Source organism: Octopus bimaculoides, chromosome 18, assembly GCF_046866305.1.
Source record: "Octopus bimaculoides isolate indiv1 chromosome 18, ASM4686630v1, whole genome shotgun sequence".
NCBI lineage: Eukaryota > Metazoa > Mollusca > Cephalopoda > Octopoda > Octopodidae > Octopus > Octopus bimaculoides.
In genome coordinates this window covers 19477855-19495613 of record NC_142945.1, presented here as the reverse complement: position 1 = coordinate 19495613, position 17759 = coordinate 19477855, and the positions used below count along the sequence as shown (strand labels likewise).

The 17759-nt window shown below is 37.6% G+C and overlaps 1 protein-coding gene across 1 annotated transcript in view; it reads left to right on the top strand.

The window, feature by feature from the left end:
• The window catches only part of LOC106876679 (protein KTI12 homolog), a 54489-nt gene continuing 36730 nt past the window's right edge, over positions 1 to 17759 (top strand). Inside the window, exons 1-2 of the mRNA XM_089365903.1 lie at positions 1 to 239; positions 13992 to 14043. Of these exons, the coding sequence (XP_089222029.1) occupies positions 92 to 239; positions 13992 to 14043 (200 nt within the window). The 5' untranslated portion in view covers positions 1 to 91. The remainder of the gene's footprint in view (positions 240 to 13991; positions 14044 to 17759) is intronic.

Here is a 17759-nt window from a genome sequence, read left to right as displayed (position 1 = left end):
CAGCTTATTAAAAGCTCAACACACGGCTTTCAAACCTGCAGAGACCGGTTGTCGCCTCGTTCTGACAGTGGTGGCCATTTTAGTGTCTGAAATGCCGCTGGTTATTCTATGTGGTTTGCCTTGTTCGGGCAAATCGACCGTTTCCCAGTCACTGGCTTCATACTTCCGTGAACAGTCTAAGAATGTGGACATTATCAGTATCCATTCCATTGGGTTGGATAGGAATTCATTATTTGCTGGTCAGTAAAATACATACTCATCATAACTTATTTATTTATTTATTTATTTATTCATCCACCATGGCGGCTGATGTAACGTGCTACATTTAATGTGTTTTAGATAAAGTCACTTTATTTAATGAAAAAGAACGTTAGTTTCCTTAAATAGGTATGATAACAGCTAATTTATCTTAGGAAAATTTGATAATTAATGAAAAGTTTTAAGAATAAACTACTTTTCTCTTTGTACTATTTTCTGTTGGATAACATACTACGCAGAACGTCATGGGTTTCTTCGGATTCTGTTTTACTGATGTATATATATTATACATGTATATACGAGGAAATTGAACCATTTCTGTTTTTGTGAACATTTTCTAAACGTGTTTTCATTTTATTAATGTTGGTGATTGCTGTTAATGTTTTCATTGTAGATGTTAATAAGAATTTTCAATGTTAGTGATTACCAACGAGTTCGAAAATAGAGCATTGTGTAAATTTTTTTTCGACACGACCTGACGTGTATTAGTGGGCGAAGTATTTATGGTGTCCCGTACTTGATAAAACTTAAATCATTAAAAAAAAAAGGTTTACACTTTTTTTCCTTGATTGTTTTTTAATTAAACTATACAGAGATGATTATTTTAAACTTTTAGTTTATAGTTCAATAGTTAGCAAATGAAAATTGTTCCATCCGTATTTAAACTGAGAAAATAGGGTGGAGATGTAGTTTTATGGATCAGTGTACTTGTCTATCGGAAATATTTTTTTTTTTGTTTTGAAAAAGTCATATCTTTAAAAAATTTAAAAAACTAAAATGCAGTAAAACTATCTTTAGTGGTCTCATTTTGTTACTTCTGTGCTTCCATAGTTGATTAAATTATTCACGCGCAAGTTTTGTTTTTACGGCTGAAAGGCTTAACCCAATCAAAAACCCGGGAAGGGACGACTCTGTAGCTTTCATGAATGGATATTGGCTATTAATTTGTAGTGTTGAGATTTCTAATGTTATTAACAAGTCGTGGTCATAAGAAATTCTTAAAATTAATTTCCAATTTATCTTTCTTATTATTGACAGTATAAAACGTAAGACAGCTATCTAAGCAAAAATATTTCTCTGGGTTATTCTTTATGCTGACATTAAGTTCAGGAATGTTATATTTTTCTTTAAAACGTAGGACATGCAAACCTCATGAATATCTTCTTGATTGATTGTGTGAATTTTTTCGTTACTGTTTGGTAAAATATCTTAGATTGACTAGAAGGAAGCTCATGAGTCTTGGGAGACGGTTTAGAGCCTATATTGTGCACTTTTGGTAGATCCTCTTCAAGAAACTGCTTCATCCTCATCTTTCTCGTACTTTTAATCCCTTGTCTCCTAACATAAAGCTGACCTCCCTCAACACTAAAAAAAAAACCATCCTGTACATGCTGGAAAGTGGTTAGCATTTAGAAGGGCATCCAACTGTAGGAACCATGCCAAAGCAAACACTGGAGCATGATGCAGTCCTTGGACCCATTGGATCCTGTAAAACCATCCAGCCCATGCTAGCATGGAAATGGATGTTAAATGATATACATCTAGGTTTTCAACAATTTTGTAATAATCATGGTGTAATTGGCTTATAGCTCTAACTCATCTTTCTAAATCTCAGTAGATCTTAGTAGTTCCATAAGAGTGTCCCTTGAGAAAAAAAATAGACAAAAACCATTCTCTGTAATTTTATTACTTGAGATAGTTATTTTGAGATTGTGACCAAAATTGGATGCTGATCTGTATAGTAAAGATGTTTCATGAAATCTTGAAGAAAACCCTTTGACATTTGTCAAGGAAAATGAAGCAGGGTTACATAATTCCCCAGTGTTTCATGAAAATAAACAGAACCCTTGTGTATTATTCCTTTGCATGAAAACTGTGACATTAGTTGGAGCTTAAAGTAGGATTGTATGCCTATCCAAAGTTAAATGAAAATTTTACAATGTCTTGAATTTCAAGATAAAGGAAGATATCTACACAAAGTGTTTTGAGGATCTATTTCTTGCAGATAATGCAGCAATTAGTCATTCAGCTGAAGATCTGCAGTGATTTCTGATCTCATTTAGAAAGTTCTGCAACATCTTAGTGCTCATCATTATCATCATTTTAATATCCACTCTTTCCTTGGTTGGTTGGAGTCTATTGAGGCAAATTTTCTATGACTGGATGCCCTTCCTGTAGCCAATACTCACCTGTTTCCAAGCTAAGTAATATTTCTTCATAGTCAAACATATTTTCACATCATCGTCGTCCTTATCAGAGTATTGGAAATGAATGACAGTCACAGTCATTTACAGCTAGCACGAAATGTCAAAACAAGGAGACAGAAACACACACACACACATGTGTATATATATATATATACGATAGGCTTCTTTTAGTTTCCTGCTTACCAAATCTACTTGCAAGGCTTTGGTTGGCTTAGGGCTGGAGTAGAAAACACTTGCCCAAGGTACCATGCAGTGGGACTGAACCTGGAACCATGTTGGAAAGCAAATATCTTAGCTACATAATCACAACCTCAAAAAACATGATGTAACAGTATGTCAACGAAACACTAGTATCTCCATAATTACAACTTTCTATATCTCATTCCAAGTCCTATCCTGTATTTTTTTCCGGAAGACACTTGTGGATGTCCAAGACTGGTGAGAAGGAAGTAATTTATCAAGAAACTGGAAACTTGACATGAAAGCTTTCAATTGAGTGGACTTCATCTAAAGGTATCCAAGGGCCAGGTATTAACTGGGCAGCAAGCTAAGTCTACCTTGCTCAAGACAGGCTTGTTTATTTTGCATTTTGATGATGATTTCGTTGCAAGAAATGTTTTTATACGGTAGGGTGTTAACTTAACACCCATTTCACAACTTGGTAGACTATGTCTGCGTTATATAGCTTTTTACTGTGTCATGCAGTGTTATTCTTTGTGTCTCCTGAAAAATTCCTGAATCTATGTGAGAGGTATTGTATTTTCCAGCACTGTGCTATATAGTGTAAACATATATTATAAACATTCAAACATTGTTACTGTTTTTCCAAATCCTGTTGCATTTTGCATGGAAGTTTTGTTTTGGTCTGCCAATGTCTTGGTTGACCTCTGTTTTTTCTGGCTGTAAATTTTGCACTGAAAAATTTGACTTGTATACTGGAAAATATGGCATGGTGAACTAGAAATGTAAAATGGATTAATTGGAAGACTACAGTTGCATGACAAGTGTGACTTGAGTGTGCTTTCCATCAACACAAACACTTAGAAAACATTTAATATGGTTAAATGTGATTGTAGTCAGAAAATGAATGCAATTTTGGGACCCTAATTCATTTAGAGAAATTACAGTAGAGGCTGCCATTCTTGCTGTGAACTTATCAGTAATATCAGACATCCTAACTGTATCCAACCACTCAGAATCCAGTCAGAATAATAAATTTGTGTGTGTGTGTGTGAGTTGCTGACGTATGTTGAGGGTGAGTTTTAATATGTTGAGAATAGAGGCTTAGGTGCAGTGTGGAGATTAATGGATAGAAAGACATTAATTTCAGGGAATTTATTCTGAGAAAGTGGATTAAATTATATATATTTTATGACTCTACAAGTAGATCATTAAAAGTTTTAATTAGTATGTTACAAAAGTGAAGGAGTATTTCTTGCCTTTGATTTAAGTAATAATTTGTAGCTTCTTATGATTTAAAAAAATATTTTTTTGTTTGACTATGGCTTTCACAGATCAATGTGAGTAATTCTTCTCTTGAATAGTTGCAAGTCAATAGCTGCAGGGAAAGAATTTAAGAGAGTTGACATTCTGGAGGTTACTGATTGGATGTGGTGGACACAACGAAAGTGAAGAGAAAGGATGAGTTGAGAGTGTTCCAATGAAAGTCATATAAGATCAGCCATTTCTATGGAGCAGAGTCTACTTCAGTTTTCATACAAAAGGTAGAAAGAGGAGACAGCATGTCTGTGTGGCAGAGGTTGGTGTGTATGTTGGAGAATGACCCTATGCAATTGGTCTCGAGTGACTTTTGGATTTGGTAGATGGAAACTGAAAGAAGCCTACTGTAGATATATATGTGTGTGTGTGTATGTATATCCTTGTCTTAACATCATGTGATGATTGTAAATGAAAATTATGTCTAGCCAAGGAGAAATATTATCTTGCTGGGAAACAGGTAAGGATTGGCATCAGGAATTTCATCTGACCATAGAAAATATGTCTCAGCAAATTCTGTCTGACCAATGGAAAAGTGGATGTCAAATTATGATGGTGACACAGTCTAAGATGTCTGCATGTGTAGCAGCAGCACTATCTCCAATTTTGGAGCAATACTCCTAAGTTTTATAAAGGATAAGTAATTAAAGACTGAAGTATTTTCTGATCCTGAAAAGAAGGCTGGCCTTTGTGGTGTTGAGGATGTGTGGTCTTCAAGAGAGATTTTGTGGGTTCTAGTTGTGTGTTATTCATGTTTAGGGGAAGGCAGGGGTGATATTTTTTCCCTGATGTGTAGTGATTGTATCTGCTTTTGGAGGGGATAAGGTTGGCATGAGTCTTCTCTGTTGCATCTGGATAATGTTTGGGTTTGGAAGATTAAGGAGGAATGAAGAGTGGTTTCATTTGAGTAAGACTGGGCATTGCTAGGTGGAGAAGCAAGTAGGTTGTTGATATATAAAAGTCTAGGGACAAAACTGGACTTTAAGGCACACCAGAGTTGATATCATGTGAGTCAGAGAGAGCACAACTAGTACATGCCATGATGATGTTATCTTTTAGGAAAGCTGTTGATTGAAAAGATGATCTTGGTTTGAACTGACTAGAGGTACTTGGGGTGAGGTTGGTAGAATGGATAGGGAACTTACCTAGTGTCTACAGGATGAAGTTGGGTACAAAGGAAGCAGTAAATGAGAAAGCTTTCTTTTTGGGAATGCTCCTTTGTTGTGGAGAAGTGAAGGGAAGGAGCATTCTGTGAAATTAGTACATTCTCTTGACAAGGGACCTAAAGAGTCAACTGTAGTTAGGGAGTTTGGAAAATTAGTGGATTTACTGAGGTGTCCTTTGCATTGTACATAATAGTTTTGCGGGAGTTGTACTCGGAAAAAGCTGTCCAGGTTAGCAGCAGTGGGTTAAATTACTTTTTTCCCTAAGTGTTGTTGACCAAGCTCTTTTAACTGCCACAGCAAGGTTACGGTGAGTGAACTTCTTGGATGATTTAGAGCGATGAGCTTTTGGTTGTGTATGGGATGGAGAGGGATAGGTGTTGTGTAGTGGGACTGAAACCAGAATTATGTGATTAGGAAACAAACATGGTTCTGGGTTCATGCAGTGGGTCTCATCCCAGAACTAAGTTTGTTTCCCAATCACATGGTTTTGGGTTCAGTCCTACTGCATAGCATCATCATCAAGTGTCTCCCATTATAGTCCTGGGCTGACCAAAGCTTTATGATTGGATTTGGTAGATGGAAACTGAAAGCATACATACATACATACACACACACACACACACACACACATATTTCATTTTTGTATTTGGTGTGCAAGATTCTTGTGAAATTATGTATTGAAACAAATTTTGTCTTGGTAGGGTCATGCCAACAATAATAATCACATACTGGTTCAATATCACTTTTTTATTGTTAGTCAATTGGTTAAATATCTAGCCATTTAACTAATTGATTATTTGTCTAATGTGTTGGTTAAAAAAAACGATTGATTGTTTAACCTACACAAAAAAATGATTAAGTAACCAATTCACTAACATTAATGAAGTGATATTGAACCAGTGTGTATACATATATAAAAGCAATTATGGGGATAAACAAATTAGACATTAAATATATTAAATACATCAAATACAAAATATGTACATATGTATACATACAAAATGAAAGAAAGCAAGAGGTGGAAACTTTCAGATGACGAATTTACATGTATAATTATATATAATTTTATACTCTGTGTAATGTTATTACACAAAGTATGAACGACAGAGAAAATTAAAGAGGTGGAAAAAAAGGTAACGTTTGTTTTCCATTATGGCATGGGTTGGATAGTTTGTCAGGAGCTGGAAAGCTGGAGAGCTGTACCGGCCTCCGATTGGTTGTTTTTCATGCCCTTCCTAACGTCAACCACTTTACAGAATGTACTGGGTGCTTTTTATGTGTCACCAGCTCAGTGGAGTTGTCGAGTAGTGTAGCTTACAAGCTGAGAGAGGAAGTGCAACCAAGGAAGGTGACTGTATAAATATAAAAAAATATATATATATGTGTATACATACATACATATATATGTATATACATGCACACATAAAGAAGTGCTGATCACTTAAAGTGGATGGAACTTGTGGAAGAGGGAGACCCAAGAAGACATAGGATCAAGGCTGATCTCGAAACACTGATACTTGCAAAAGAGATGACAAAAGACTGAGATATCGAGCAACTTTCTATACTCATGGAGACCTGCCCACTACAGCATAATTGATATCCTAAAACCTACTTGATAATGCATGTCCATGAAGGGCTCTGCCCTGTCAACTTTTCCCCCACCCACATTTCCTCCCCTAACACCCATCCCTTCCTTTATTACCTGAGAGCAGAATAGGTACATACTACACCCCCTTGCTTTCTTAGTTACCTTTCTTCCCCCACCTACTGTCTCCACCAATCACTTCCTTTTTGCATCTTTTCTCTCCACCCTGTGCTGCACTCTATCATCAACTCTCTGCTTACCTGCTATCACCCTCGGTGCCATCACATATCTACTGCAATCCCCACCCCTGAACCTCTCCAACGTTTGCTACCTCATCCTGCTCACTCACCCAGCCCAAGCCTCTCTATAACTTCACCTATTCTCACCACCTCAATGTCCCTTGTGAGCATATCCCAACACATCTCCACCATCATCTCTCTCACCATCACTCTCTGCATCTTACTCTCCTTTCTACTCCACAGAAAGACACTTATATTTGCCCCCTCTATACCTTAACTCACCTGGCACAAACCCACACCCACTAAATACTAATCCTCATTCCTAGTCAAGGCATTTTGTCTTGCAAGGTACCTGATGACCCTGTCAGTACTAGTGCTGGTGCCATATAAAAAGCACTGATGGTGGTGTCACATAAACACCTAGTATACTCTGTAAAGTGGTTGGCATTAAGAAGTACATCCAGCATGTAGAAACCATGCCGAAACAGACAATGGAACCTGGTATGTCTCCTGGCCATGCCAGCTCCTATCAAACCATGCAGCCTGTGCTAGCATGGAAAATGGACGTTAAATGGTGATCACACTTGTATGTGTGCATGATCATGACACTTTGTCTTGACATTGCATGATAGTTTTAAAATAATTGTCATTGTTAGACAAGCTGTGTCACTTGTTTCCAGTATTCTGTGAGAACATGGGAAAATATTAGCTTGAATGGAAACAGGTGAGGCTTGGCAACTGGAAGGGCATCTGGTCTTAGAAAATCTGCCCCTATAAATTCCATCTGAGTGATGCAAGCATGGAAAAGTGGATGCGAAAATGATGATGATAATTTCAGTTGCCTACCTAACTGCCTATGAACCAAAAGATAAAAGAATTGACCCTCATAGGCAGTCAGTTGTGCTAAAAATTTAGTATACCAGACATGAGTGTAGAGTTTGCTTAATACTGTTCTCTCCAAACTTCTTGAGAGGAAGTACCTGTTAATGATTGACATAGGAGAGGAGGTCTACAGTGTTTATTATACTTTGAATAATATTTTTGTTCGTGGTTTAGTATTCACAGGGTCGTATTCTTTACTTAGACACTCTCAACTCTCATTATTGAAGAAGTTGATTATTTTGTGGAATATTTTATGTAAAAAAAAAGAAAAAGAAAACACTCATTGAAGCCACCTGGTTCTCATTATTGAATCAATTGAAGAGCTATAAAGTTTGTGGTTAAGAATGCTGGAATTCTGCATTTCAAAATAATGATTCTGAGTTCAAACATGGCTTAAGGAAATGTCTGTGTGTTTGCATATGTGTGTGTGTGTGTGTGTATCATCATCATCGTTTCCATCTTTCATGCTAGCATGGGTGGGACTATGTATGTGTGTGTGTATGTATGTATAATATGTAAAAACATCTGATTTGTAGGATGCATACCTTTCTGCTTCTGTTTGCTTTGTCAGCTACAAAAACCAAATCTGTTACAGCTCCATAAGAAGGAAAATAGTCTTATTAAAACAGCACACTATAAGTTTGTTGATGTGCATAAAGCTTGGTTAAGCTAGAATTAAATTATGCTTCACGAAGCAGCATTGAGTAGAATATGTTCATGTAAAATCATATTTAACATATTCAAGTGCATTTGGACTTGAGAAGACCTGCTGCTATGGAAATAGTACAAGAGAAAATTTGTAGCTGGTGAAGCAAAAAGACACAGAAACACATGCATTGTACAATCCAATGATGCCATTCACAGCTGAAAATGTGTTGTTACATATGTCTAAGAGAAGTTTCTCCTTCTACTCTTGAATTCCTCTTCAAGATATTCCCACTACCATCATTGCTTTAATTGCACTATTCTGCTACTGTAATTAAATATTATCAGAACTGCACATTTTAGCATTTCACTGTTATCTGTCATTTATAATACTGTCTTTACCCACTTTTTACATTGATCACCTTCCCCCATTCACTATATCTGCCCCACCCCCTCCTCTTACAATTTACCTTATCAAATGTCTCCCTCTCTCCTTTTCATCCATCTCTCTTTTTCTTCCTTTGTCTACTTTACTATTATTATTATTAGTAGTATCATTCTCTACTCTCTTTTCTCGTTCCTCCTCCTTACCCCCTCAACTTTACCTAATTTCTTCAGTTGTCAATTACACTTCACTCTTCCCTACCTCCACCTACTTATCACTCAATTCATGTTCTTCATAATATTCACTCTCACCCATTTCCTATTTCTCACTTTCCTATACACTTTTCAATCTCTACCCAACCACACATTTTATTATTCTCAAGTCCTACTCAACTTCTACACACTTCTCCCTTTCACCCTTCAGCACATAGCATAAAGTCACTTCCCTCTCTGTTGTGGCTCCACTCAGTCAAACAGGATCTTGAACTTTCAGCATACATGGTGACCTCACTAGCATTAGTAATATGAAAAAGCACCCAAGTGGTTGGCATTTGAAAGGACATCCAACAATAGAAACTATGCCAAAACAGACATTGATACACAATGCAATCTTCAGGCCTGACTCAGCCTGTCAAAATGTCCAGCCTATGCCAGCATGGAATGTGGATATTAAATGATGATGATATGTATGTATATAATATATACATATATGTATAATATGTGTGTGTATACACACACATGTACACACACACCATACACACTCATCTATATACATATGTTTGTGTATGTATATATATATATATACATACACTCATGTATCTGTATGTTTGTATATATATATATGTGTGTGTACATATATGTATATATGAGTGTGTGTACATATATATATATATATATATATATATATATATATATATATACACACACACACACACACACACACACACACACACACACACACACATTTTTGGGGTCAGTTTGTCTTCATGACATGTTCTGTTGATCTCACTTGATGAACCTGCCTGTGGCCTTGATGATAACCTCTAGGTGACCTCAGAACTAGCTACTGTCCCTTCACTAACAATTCTGCTAGCTTGCTGCCTCTCCAATAATAATAATTATTATATTTATAATAATTGCTTCTGGTTTCAGTTCAAGGCCAGCAGTATTACTACTGTTGATGTCCTCCATCAAGATATTGACTATGGTTTTGCACACCATTGATTCTCTTATGTGTTGGTTCTCAGGTGATGGCTTAGCTAATGAGCAGCTCTGGGTGTCTTAGGCAATTCTTGACAGCTTAAACCATCTTCCTTTTGATATCAACCTGCCCGAGACCACCCTATATCTGTAATACAAACTTCTTGTTCTAAATTAATCTAAATTAAAGTCTTCCATTAAGATTTCATGCTAATTTATGGATCTTCCAAACACCAGCTTAATAATTATAGTTCTTTTACTAAATTCTTCAAAATTAATTGAAACAGAAGCAGTGTGTTTAATCAGAAATATGATATGGAAAAAGTCAAGGCACTAAAATGTTGGAATGTTTGTGGTAGTGCTCAATGTGTAAAAGTTGTTAATGGAGGATGATGATGATAATGAAAATAACAACTGTTAGCTCTCTGATCATCTGACCAGCAATGATTGAAGAGATCTATGATGAAAGGACTTCAGGCTGTACTATTCTGTCTTATTATTAGGCAGTGTGCATCTAGGTGTATCTTTCCTTTTAAGATAATGGGTTGTGATTAGAAAATCTGGGTGTTATTTCCAGTGGGTTGAGTAACCAGTTAGAAGTTAACCTTGGCTCATTCTTCATTTAGACTTTAGATGATGTTCCCAGGTTCATTCAGACACAGGTATTTAGGACTACAGTATTCTATGCATGCATCCTATTTTTAGACATAGGATGTGGTTTGAGGGAAATTTGGCTTGTGGGACTGCTCAATGTGTGGTGGAATGTTACATGTAGTGTGTTAGGGAAAGCTTAACTAAATAATTTTCTATATAAAAACATGTGTTTTAAATATAATTATGTACTCAAAACATTTAAACTTGATGTAGAATAAAATTTAGTTTATAACATGGAATTTTCTACAAGTCATGCCACTGGAAGTGAATTGATTGGTTTTCAACAGTCAGTCACGTGGCTTGCTGCAAGTAGTTTAAAATTTCTAATAGGCAAACAGTGGACATAATTACAGAAAAATTAATCTTCCTTAAATAACTTCAGTTATTAGTAATTTGTTTGGTTAAAACGTAAAAAATTTTCTAAATCAGTAAAATACAAGAGTAGGTACTTTTATTATATATTTACTCATGATGCTGATAATCTCACCACTTGTTACAGTTTTAGGAAAGTGGTTATACACCATTAGGTGTACACCTGCTTTCCTATATTAAATTCGGAATAACAACGAAACGCAGAACTCTGAACTATCAACACAACAATATTTATTTTATGGATGAAATAGGCAGCCTTGAATTGGTTGCTGAGACGCCGGAATGCCGCTGTGAGCTGTCCCCAGAGTTGAATTGTCGGAGAGACAGCCTGACACGACCACGCTCATGTGAGAGAGCTCTGTAGGACCTGTGTTACCTCTTTGCAGGCTGGCGAGAAAAGAGAATGAAAAAAGCGGGAACGCTTAGATGTTGAACTCCACACATGCGTGGATAAAAACGCAGCAATGGCGACTGTACCTTGGCGCCAAATGACGTCACTACACAGTCATCTCTTTCGTGAGGTTTAAGCCTTTTGAGGTTAAAACCTTTTACTGCTTTCCATGTTTTCTTCAGGTTCCTTTCACATGGATTTCTTGGTTCTTCTTTATAAAAACTCTACTTTCATAGATATCACATCTGTGCCAATGCAGTCTCCTCTCTTGCACAATACAACTGATTCCTCTTATACTCAGCTTCTTTCTCATTTCATGTGTGCACCATTTTCTTTATGCACACATTTAGGTGCAGGTGTAATTGTGGTAAGAAATTTGTTTCCCAATCACATGGCCTTGCATTCAGTCCCACTCCATAGTACCTTAGGGTCTTCTGCTATAGCCCTAGGCCGACCAAAATCTTGCGAGTGGATTTAGTCGACGGACACTGAAAGGAACCTGTTATATGTATACGTGTATGTGTGTGTGTGTATTACTGTCTCCTTTCCTTGACTTCATGTGATAGTTGTAAATAAATGTCACCATCACATCCTTTGTTTCCAGTCTTCTGTGAAAATATGTCTATTCATGGGGAATATTACTTTACTTGGAAACAGGTGAGGGTTGGTGATAAGAAGGGATTCTGACTGCTGAAAATCTGCCTCAACTAATACTGTCTGACCTACGTAAGCATGGAAAAGAGGGCATTAAAAAATAATGAATTATGCATTATTAGAGTGTGCTTATCTCATTTCTTTCTAGCTTTCATATATTCTGACATGGCTTCCGTGCCTGTAGCACATAAAAAGCACCATTCAAGCATGGTCAATGCTAGTACTGCCTGACTGGCCCTCATGCCGGTGGCACGTAAAAAGCACCCACTATACTTTGGGAGTGGTTCGTGTTAGGAAGGGCATCCAGCTATAGAAACCTTTGCCACATCAGATTGGAGCCTGGTACAGCCTTCTGGCTTGTCAGTCCTTAGTCAAACCGTCCAACCCATGCCAACATGGAAAGCGGACGTTAAACAATGACGACAACAATGATGATTCAGTGTGATGTTTTCCTACCATGGAATGTCACACTTCTATAAACATAATTGACCTTGCCCTAATTGCGGAGTCACTATCAGAACTAGAGGAGAAGTTTCAGGTGTGGAAGCAAGGTCTAGAATTGAAGAGCCTTAGAGTCAACCTAGCTAAAACCAAAATCCTAATAAGTAGGAAGGTAGATAAAACACAAACCCCTTCAGGTAGATGGCCCTGCTCAGTATGTAGAAAAGGAGTAGGTAGTAACCCTATAAGATGTACCCGGTGCAAGCTATGGACACATAAGAGGTGCAGCAACATCAAAGGCAGGTTAACTAGGAAGTTAGTTTTTGTTTGTGGCAGATGTTCAGGTGCAATAAAGACTGTAAACAAACAGGAAACAACTTCTATCTCATTCCAGGGTGAAAAACTAGAGGTAGTCGATAGCTTCCGCTATCTGGGCGACCAAGTTAGTAGTGGGGGTGGGTGCGCTGAAAGTGTAGCTGCTAGAATAAGAATAGCCTGGGCAAAGTTTAGAGAGCTCTTACCCCTGCTGGCGACAAAGGGACTCTCACTCAGAGTAAAAGGCAGACTGTATGACGCATGCGTACGAACAACCATGCTACATGGCAGTGAAACATGGGCTGTAACTGCTGAGGACATACGTAAGCTCGCAAGGAATGAAGCCAGTATGCTCCGTTGGATGTGTAATGTCAATGTGAATACCCGTCAGAGTGTAAGTATCTTGAGAGAAAAGCTGAACATTAGAAGCATCAATTGTGGCGTGCAAGAGAGACGATTGCGCTGGTATGGACATGTGGTGAGAATGGAGGAGGATAGCTGCGTGAAAAAGTGCCACACCCTAACAGTTGAGGGAACCCGTGGAAGAGGTAGGCCCAGGAAGACCTGGGCTGAGGTGGTGAGGCAAGACCTTCGTACATTGGGCCTCATCGAGGCGATGACTACTGACCGAGACCTTTGGAAATGTGCTGTGCGTGAGAAGACCCGGCAAGCCAAGTGAGATCGTTGCCAGTGCCCCTGGACTGGTTCTTGTGCGGGTGGCACATGAGATGCACCATTTTGAGCATGGCCGTTGCCAGTACCGCCTGACTGGCTCCTGTAGGATTTTCGAGCGAGATCGTTGCCAGTGCTCCTGGACTGGCTTGTGCGGGTGGCACATAAAAGACACCATTTCGAGCGTGGCCGTTTTCGTGCGGGTGACACGTAAAAGCACCCACTACACTCTCTGAGTGGTTGGCGTTAGGAAGGGCATCCAGCTGTAGAAACTCTGCCAAATCAGACTGGAGCCTGGTGTTGCCATCCGGTTTCACCAGTCCTCAGTCAAATCGTCCAACCCATGCTAGCATGGAAAGCGGACGTTAAACGATGATGATGATGATAGACTATATATTTTCGCTAATATTTATTTATATTATTTTATAGATTCCATGAAAGAAAGAGAAGCCAGAGGTTTATTCAAATCTGCTGTCCAAAGGTAGTATTCCTTTTATCAAGTTAATTTTTTGGTTGCCTTTATTTTATTTACAGGGCTTCTATTTTGAACTCTTTTTTCACTCACTTGCTCACTCATATAGTTTACTCTTGTAAAATATATGGGCAAACATAAAGAGCTTATTAAACATCTTAAACACTTCTTTATGAAATTGTAATAGGTTTAAATTATGTAAAATTATATAAAATTATATAAAAATTAGTTGCAGACATGGCTGTGTGGTTAAGAAGCTTGCTTTGCTACTATGTGATTTTGAGTTCAGTCCCACTGCTATAGCCTCAGATTAACCAATACTTTGAGTGAATTTGGTAGACAGAAACTGTGTGGAAGCCTGTTGTGTGCGCACGTGTTCATCTTTCCCTCCACCACCACCACCACTTGACAACTGGTATTTATTTGTTTTCATTCCCATAACTTTGCTGTTTGGCAAAGGAGACTGATAGAATATGTACCAAACTTGAAACAGATAAGTCCTGCGGTCAATTTGTTCAATTAAACCCTTCAGGGTGGTGTCCCAGTCTGGTCGCAGTTCAATGACTGAGACAAGTGAAAGGTAAAAGAAATAGCTACATTTTCTTTTATCATAGAACCTTTTTGTTGAGGCAGTGTCTTGTTCAAAAGCACTGACATGCAAGCAATTCATACAACACCGAATCATCATTATTAATGAATGATATATAGCCTTAACAAATGTTGCCAGCTCTAAAATTGTTGATAATCTTTTGTGATGAACACTGAATAATTTTGATGTAACTAAGGTTGCATCACATGAAACTGAGCTTCTCTAACAATAAAAGAAATGCTTCATCCTTGAACAGCTGCTAGTTTTAAAAGCAAAACTAGAATACACTCCATGCTAGAGTACTGTGTCTAAATATTAGGATGGTTCATTCATCATGCACATACATTCTGGACTCTATCCAAACAGGCCATCTTGTAGGTAAGCCTCTTCCATTCACCAATGCTGTAACCTTTGGCCCACTTCCAAGCCAAACAGTGCTCTCACTCTATCTCAGATATTATTACATGTACTTCTCTGAATTTTCCAGCTTCAGTCTATATATTGCTCTATCTGAATGCATTTGATTTACCAATTTCTTCTCATTTCATCTTTGTTGTTCACCACCTCCTGGTCCTTGAGTATCCTTAGTAGAGCTCACTCTGTTGCAAGCATTTGAATTAAGTCTCTGGTCTATGAATTCATTCATTCTTGCTTGCGAGTCTCTGAGGCCCAAATAAGAATTACGGATGATACCCTTCCTCCTTGTGATTAAGCATCATCATCATCATCATCATCATTTAACTGTCCACTTTTCCCTGCTTGTATGGGTAAAATGGAATTTTATTGAGTTAGATTTTCTACAACTGGATGCCCTTCCTGTTGCCACCCCTTACCTACTTCAAAGCAAGGTAATATTATATGTTGAGGTGTGGTTTAGTGGGTAGGGCATTGGACTCATGATTGTAAGATTGTGGTTTCAATTCCTGGACCAGGTAACACTTTGTGTTCTTGAGCAAAACACTTCATTTCATGTTGCTTCAGTCCATTCAGCTGGCGAAAATGAATAATCCTGTGATGGACTATATATGCCATGGGGACCAGGAAATCAGCTCTTTGAGTCTATATGACTCGGGAAGGACCTTTATTCTTTATATATATATGCACACATATAAACACATGTGATGGGCTTCTTTCAGTTTCCTTCTGCTAATTCCACTTATAAGGCCTTGGTCAGCCCAAGACTATAGTAGAAGACATTTGTCCAATGTGCAGCACACTGGAACTGAATCCAAGACCACATGCTTAGAAAGCAAGCTTCTTAACACCATAGCCATGTCTGCACCTAGCAAACAGGGAAAAAAAGAAAAATTGCATTACTCACTTCTGCTTTCCGTAACTATATTCTCTTTTGTTCCAACTGTTCAGTTGGAACAGTTGTATATTAAATGGAGTGTGTGGGAAATCAAGAAGACGGCTGTGTGGTTAAGGAGCTTGCTTTGCAACCACATGGTTTTGGGTTCAGTTCCACTGCATGATGCCTTGGGCAAGTGTTATCTACTATAGTTCTGGGACAACCAATGCCTTGTGAGTAAATTTGGTTGATGGAAATTCAGTGGAAGCCTGTTGCACATGTGTGTATATATGTGTATATGTCTTTGTGTTTTTGTATGTTCCCCTATCCACCACCATTTGACACTCAGTGTTGTTTTGTTTACATCTTTGTTACTTAATGGTTCGGCAAAAGAGACTGATAGAATAAGTATCAGACTTTAAAAAAAAAACAAAAAACTCCTGGGGTTGATTTGCTTCGAGGTAGTGCCCTAGCATGGTTGCAGTCCAATGACTAAAGCAAGTAAAAGATAATTCTGGGAAGGAAAAATTGGGTAAAGTGAATTGAAAAAGCTTTTTTTTATTTTAATGATTTGGTGTAGCTGGAATGGAGAAATTTGAAATTAGACACTGTTGCAATGGCAAGAGAAGATGAGATATAAACATTGGGTGAATTGTTGTGCAGTCCCAGTTTAGCCTTGATTTAGTAGCCCCATGTTTAAGCTGAGGTCAGCTCAGAGATCAAACAGACGCACATTGCAAGTAGACCTATGATTAAATATTTTACAGTTGTGATTATTAATCAATTTTCCTCACTCTATATTATTCATTATCCACCACCATTTGACACTCAGTGTTGTTTTGTTTACATCTTTGTTACTTAATGGTTCGGCAAAAGAGACTGATAGAATAAGTATCAGACTTTAAAAAAAAAAAAAAAAACTCCTGGGGTTGATTTGCTTCGAGGTAGTGCCCTAGCATGGTTGCAGTCCAATGACTAAAGCAAGTAAAAGATAATTCTGGGAAGCAAAAATTGGGTAAAGTGAATTGAAAAAGCTTTTTTTTATTTTAATGATTTGGTGTAGCTGGAATGGAGAAATTTGAAATTAGACACTGTTGCAATGGCAAGAGAAGATGAGATATAAACATTGGGTGAATTGTTGTGCAGTCCCAGTTTAGCCTTGATTTAGTAGCCCCATGTTTAAGCTGAGGTCAGCTCAGAGATCAAACAGACGCACATTGCAAGTAGACCTATGATTAAATATTTTACAGTTGTGATTATTAATCAATTTTCCTCACTCTATATTATTCAATGTGCTCCATTATTAAGATAGTAAAGAGTGTGATTTGAAGATTTGGTAACTATTTCTAGAGGGTCTATTGATCACATAGAAACTTCATGATTGATTTGATATATTGAATGTGTTAAGATGGAGGTTGGCATTAGGTCAGTGAGTCTAGGCATCGGGGTCATACAGGAATACCCCACTTTACAGAACTAATGTGTTACTGAAAAACTTATGAAATTAATTTTCCTCTTTTCATTTTCATGTTACAAAGTGATAATGTGTTCTGATAGATTTAAAAAAAAAAATATCTCATAAAAACAAGCAACATGACTACTTTTTATGTTTGAAAACAGCAACATTGAAATTTACCCAATACAATATGTATGAGTGGGGTGCTGAAAAGTTCCTGGCTTTTGGTAAAAGAAAATACAGGAGGATCAGTTAATTGTGATTTTATTCAACATATTCCACTCTGAGATTCACACATTTATTGCAGCAGTCTTTCAGTTTTTCTAAACTCTGTGAAAGAACTTGGAAGGTTGGGCTCCAACCAAGCCTTTTGTACTACCTTTCAAGCC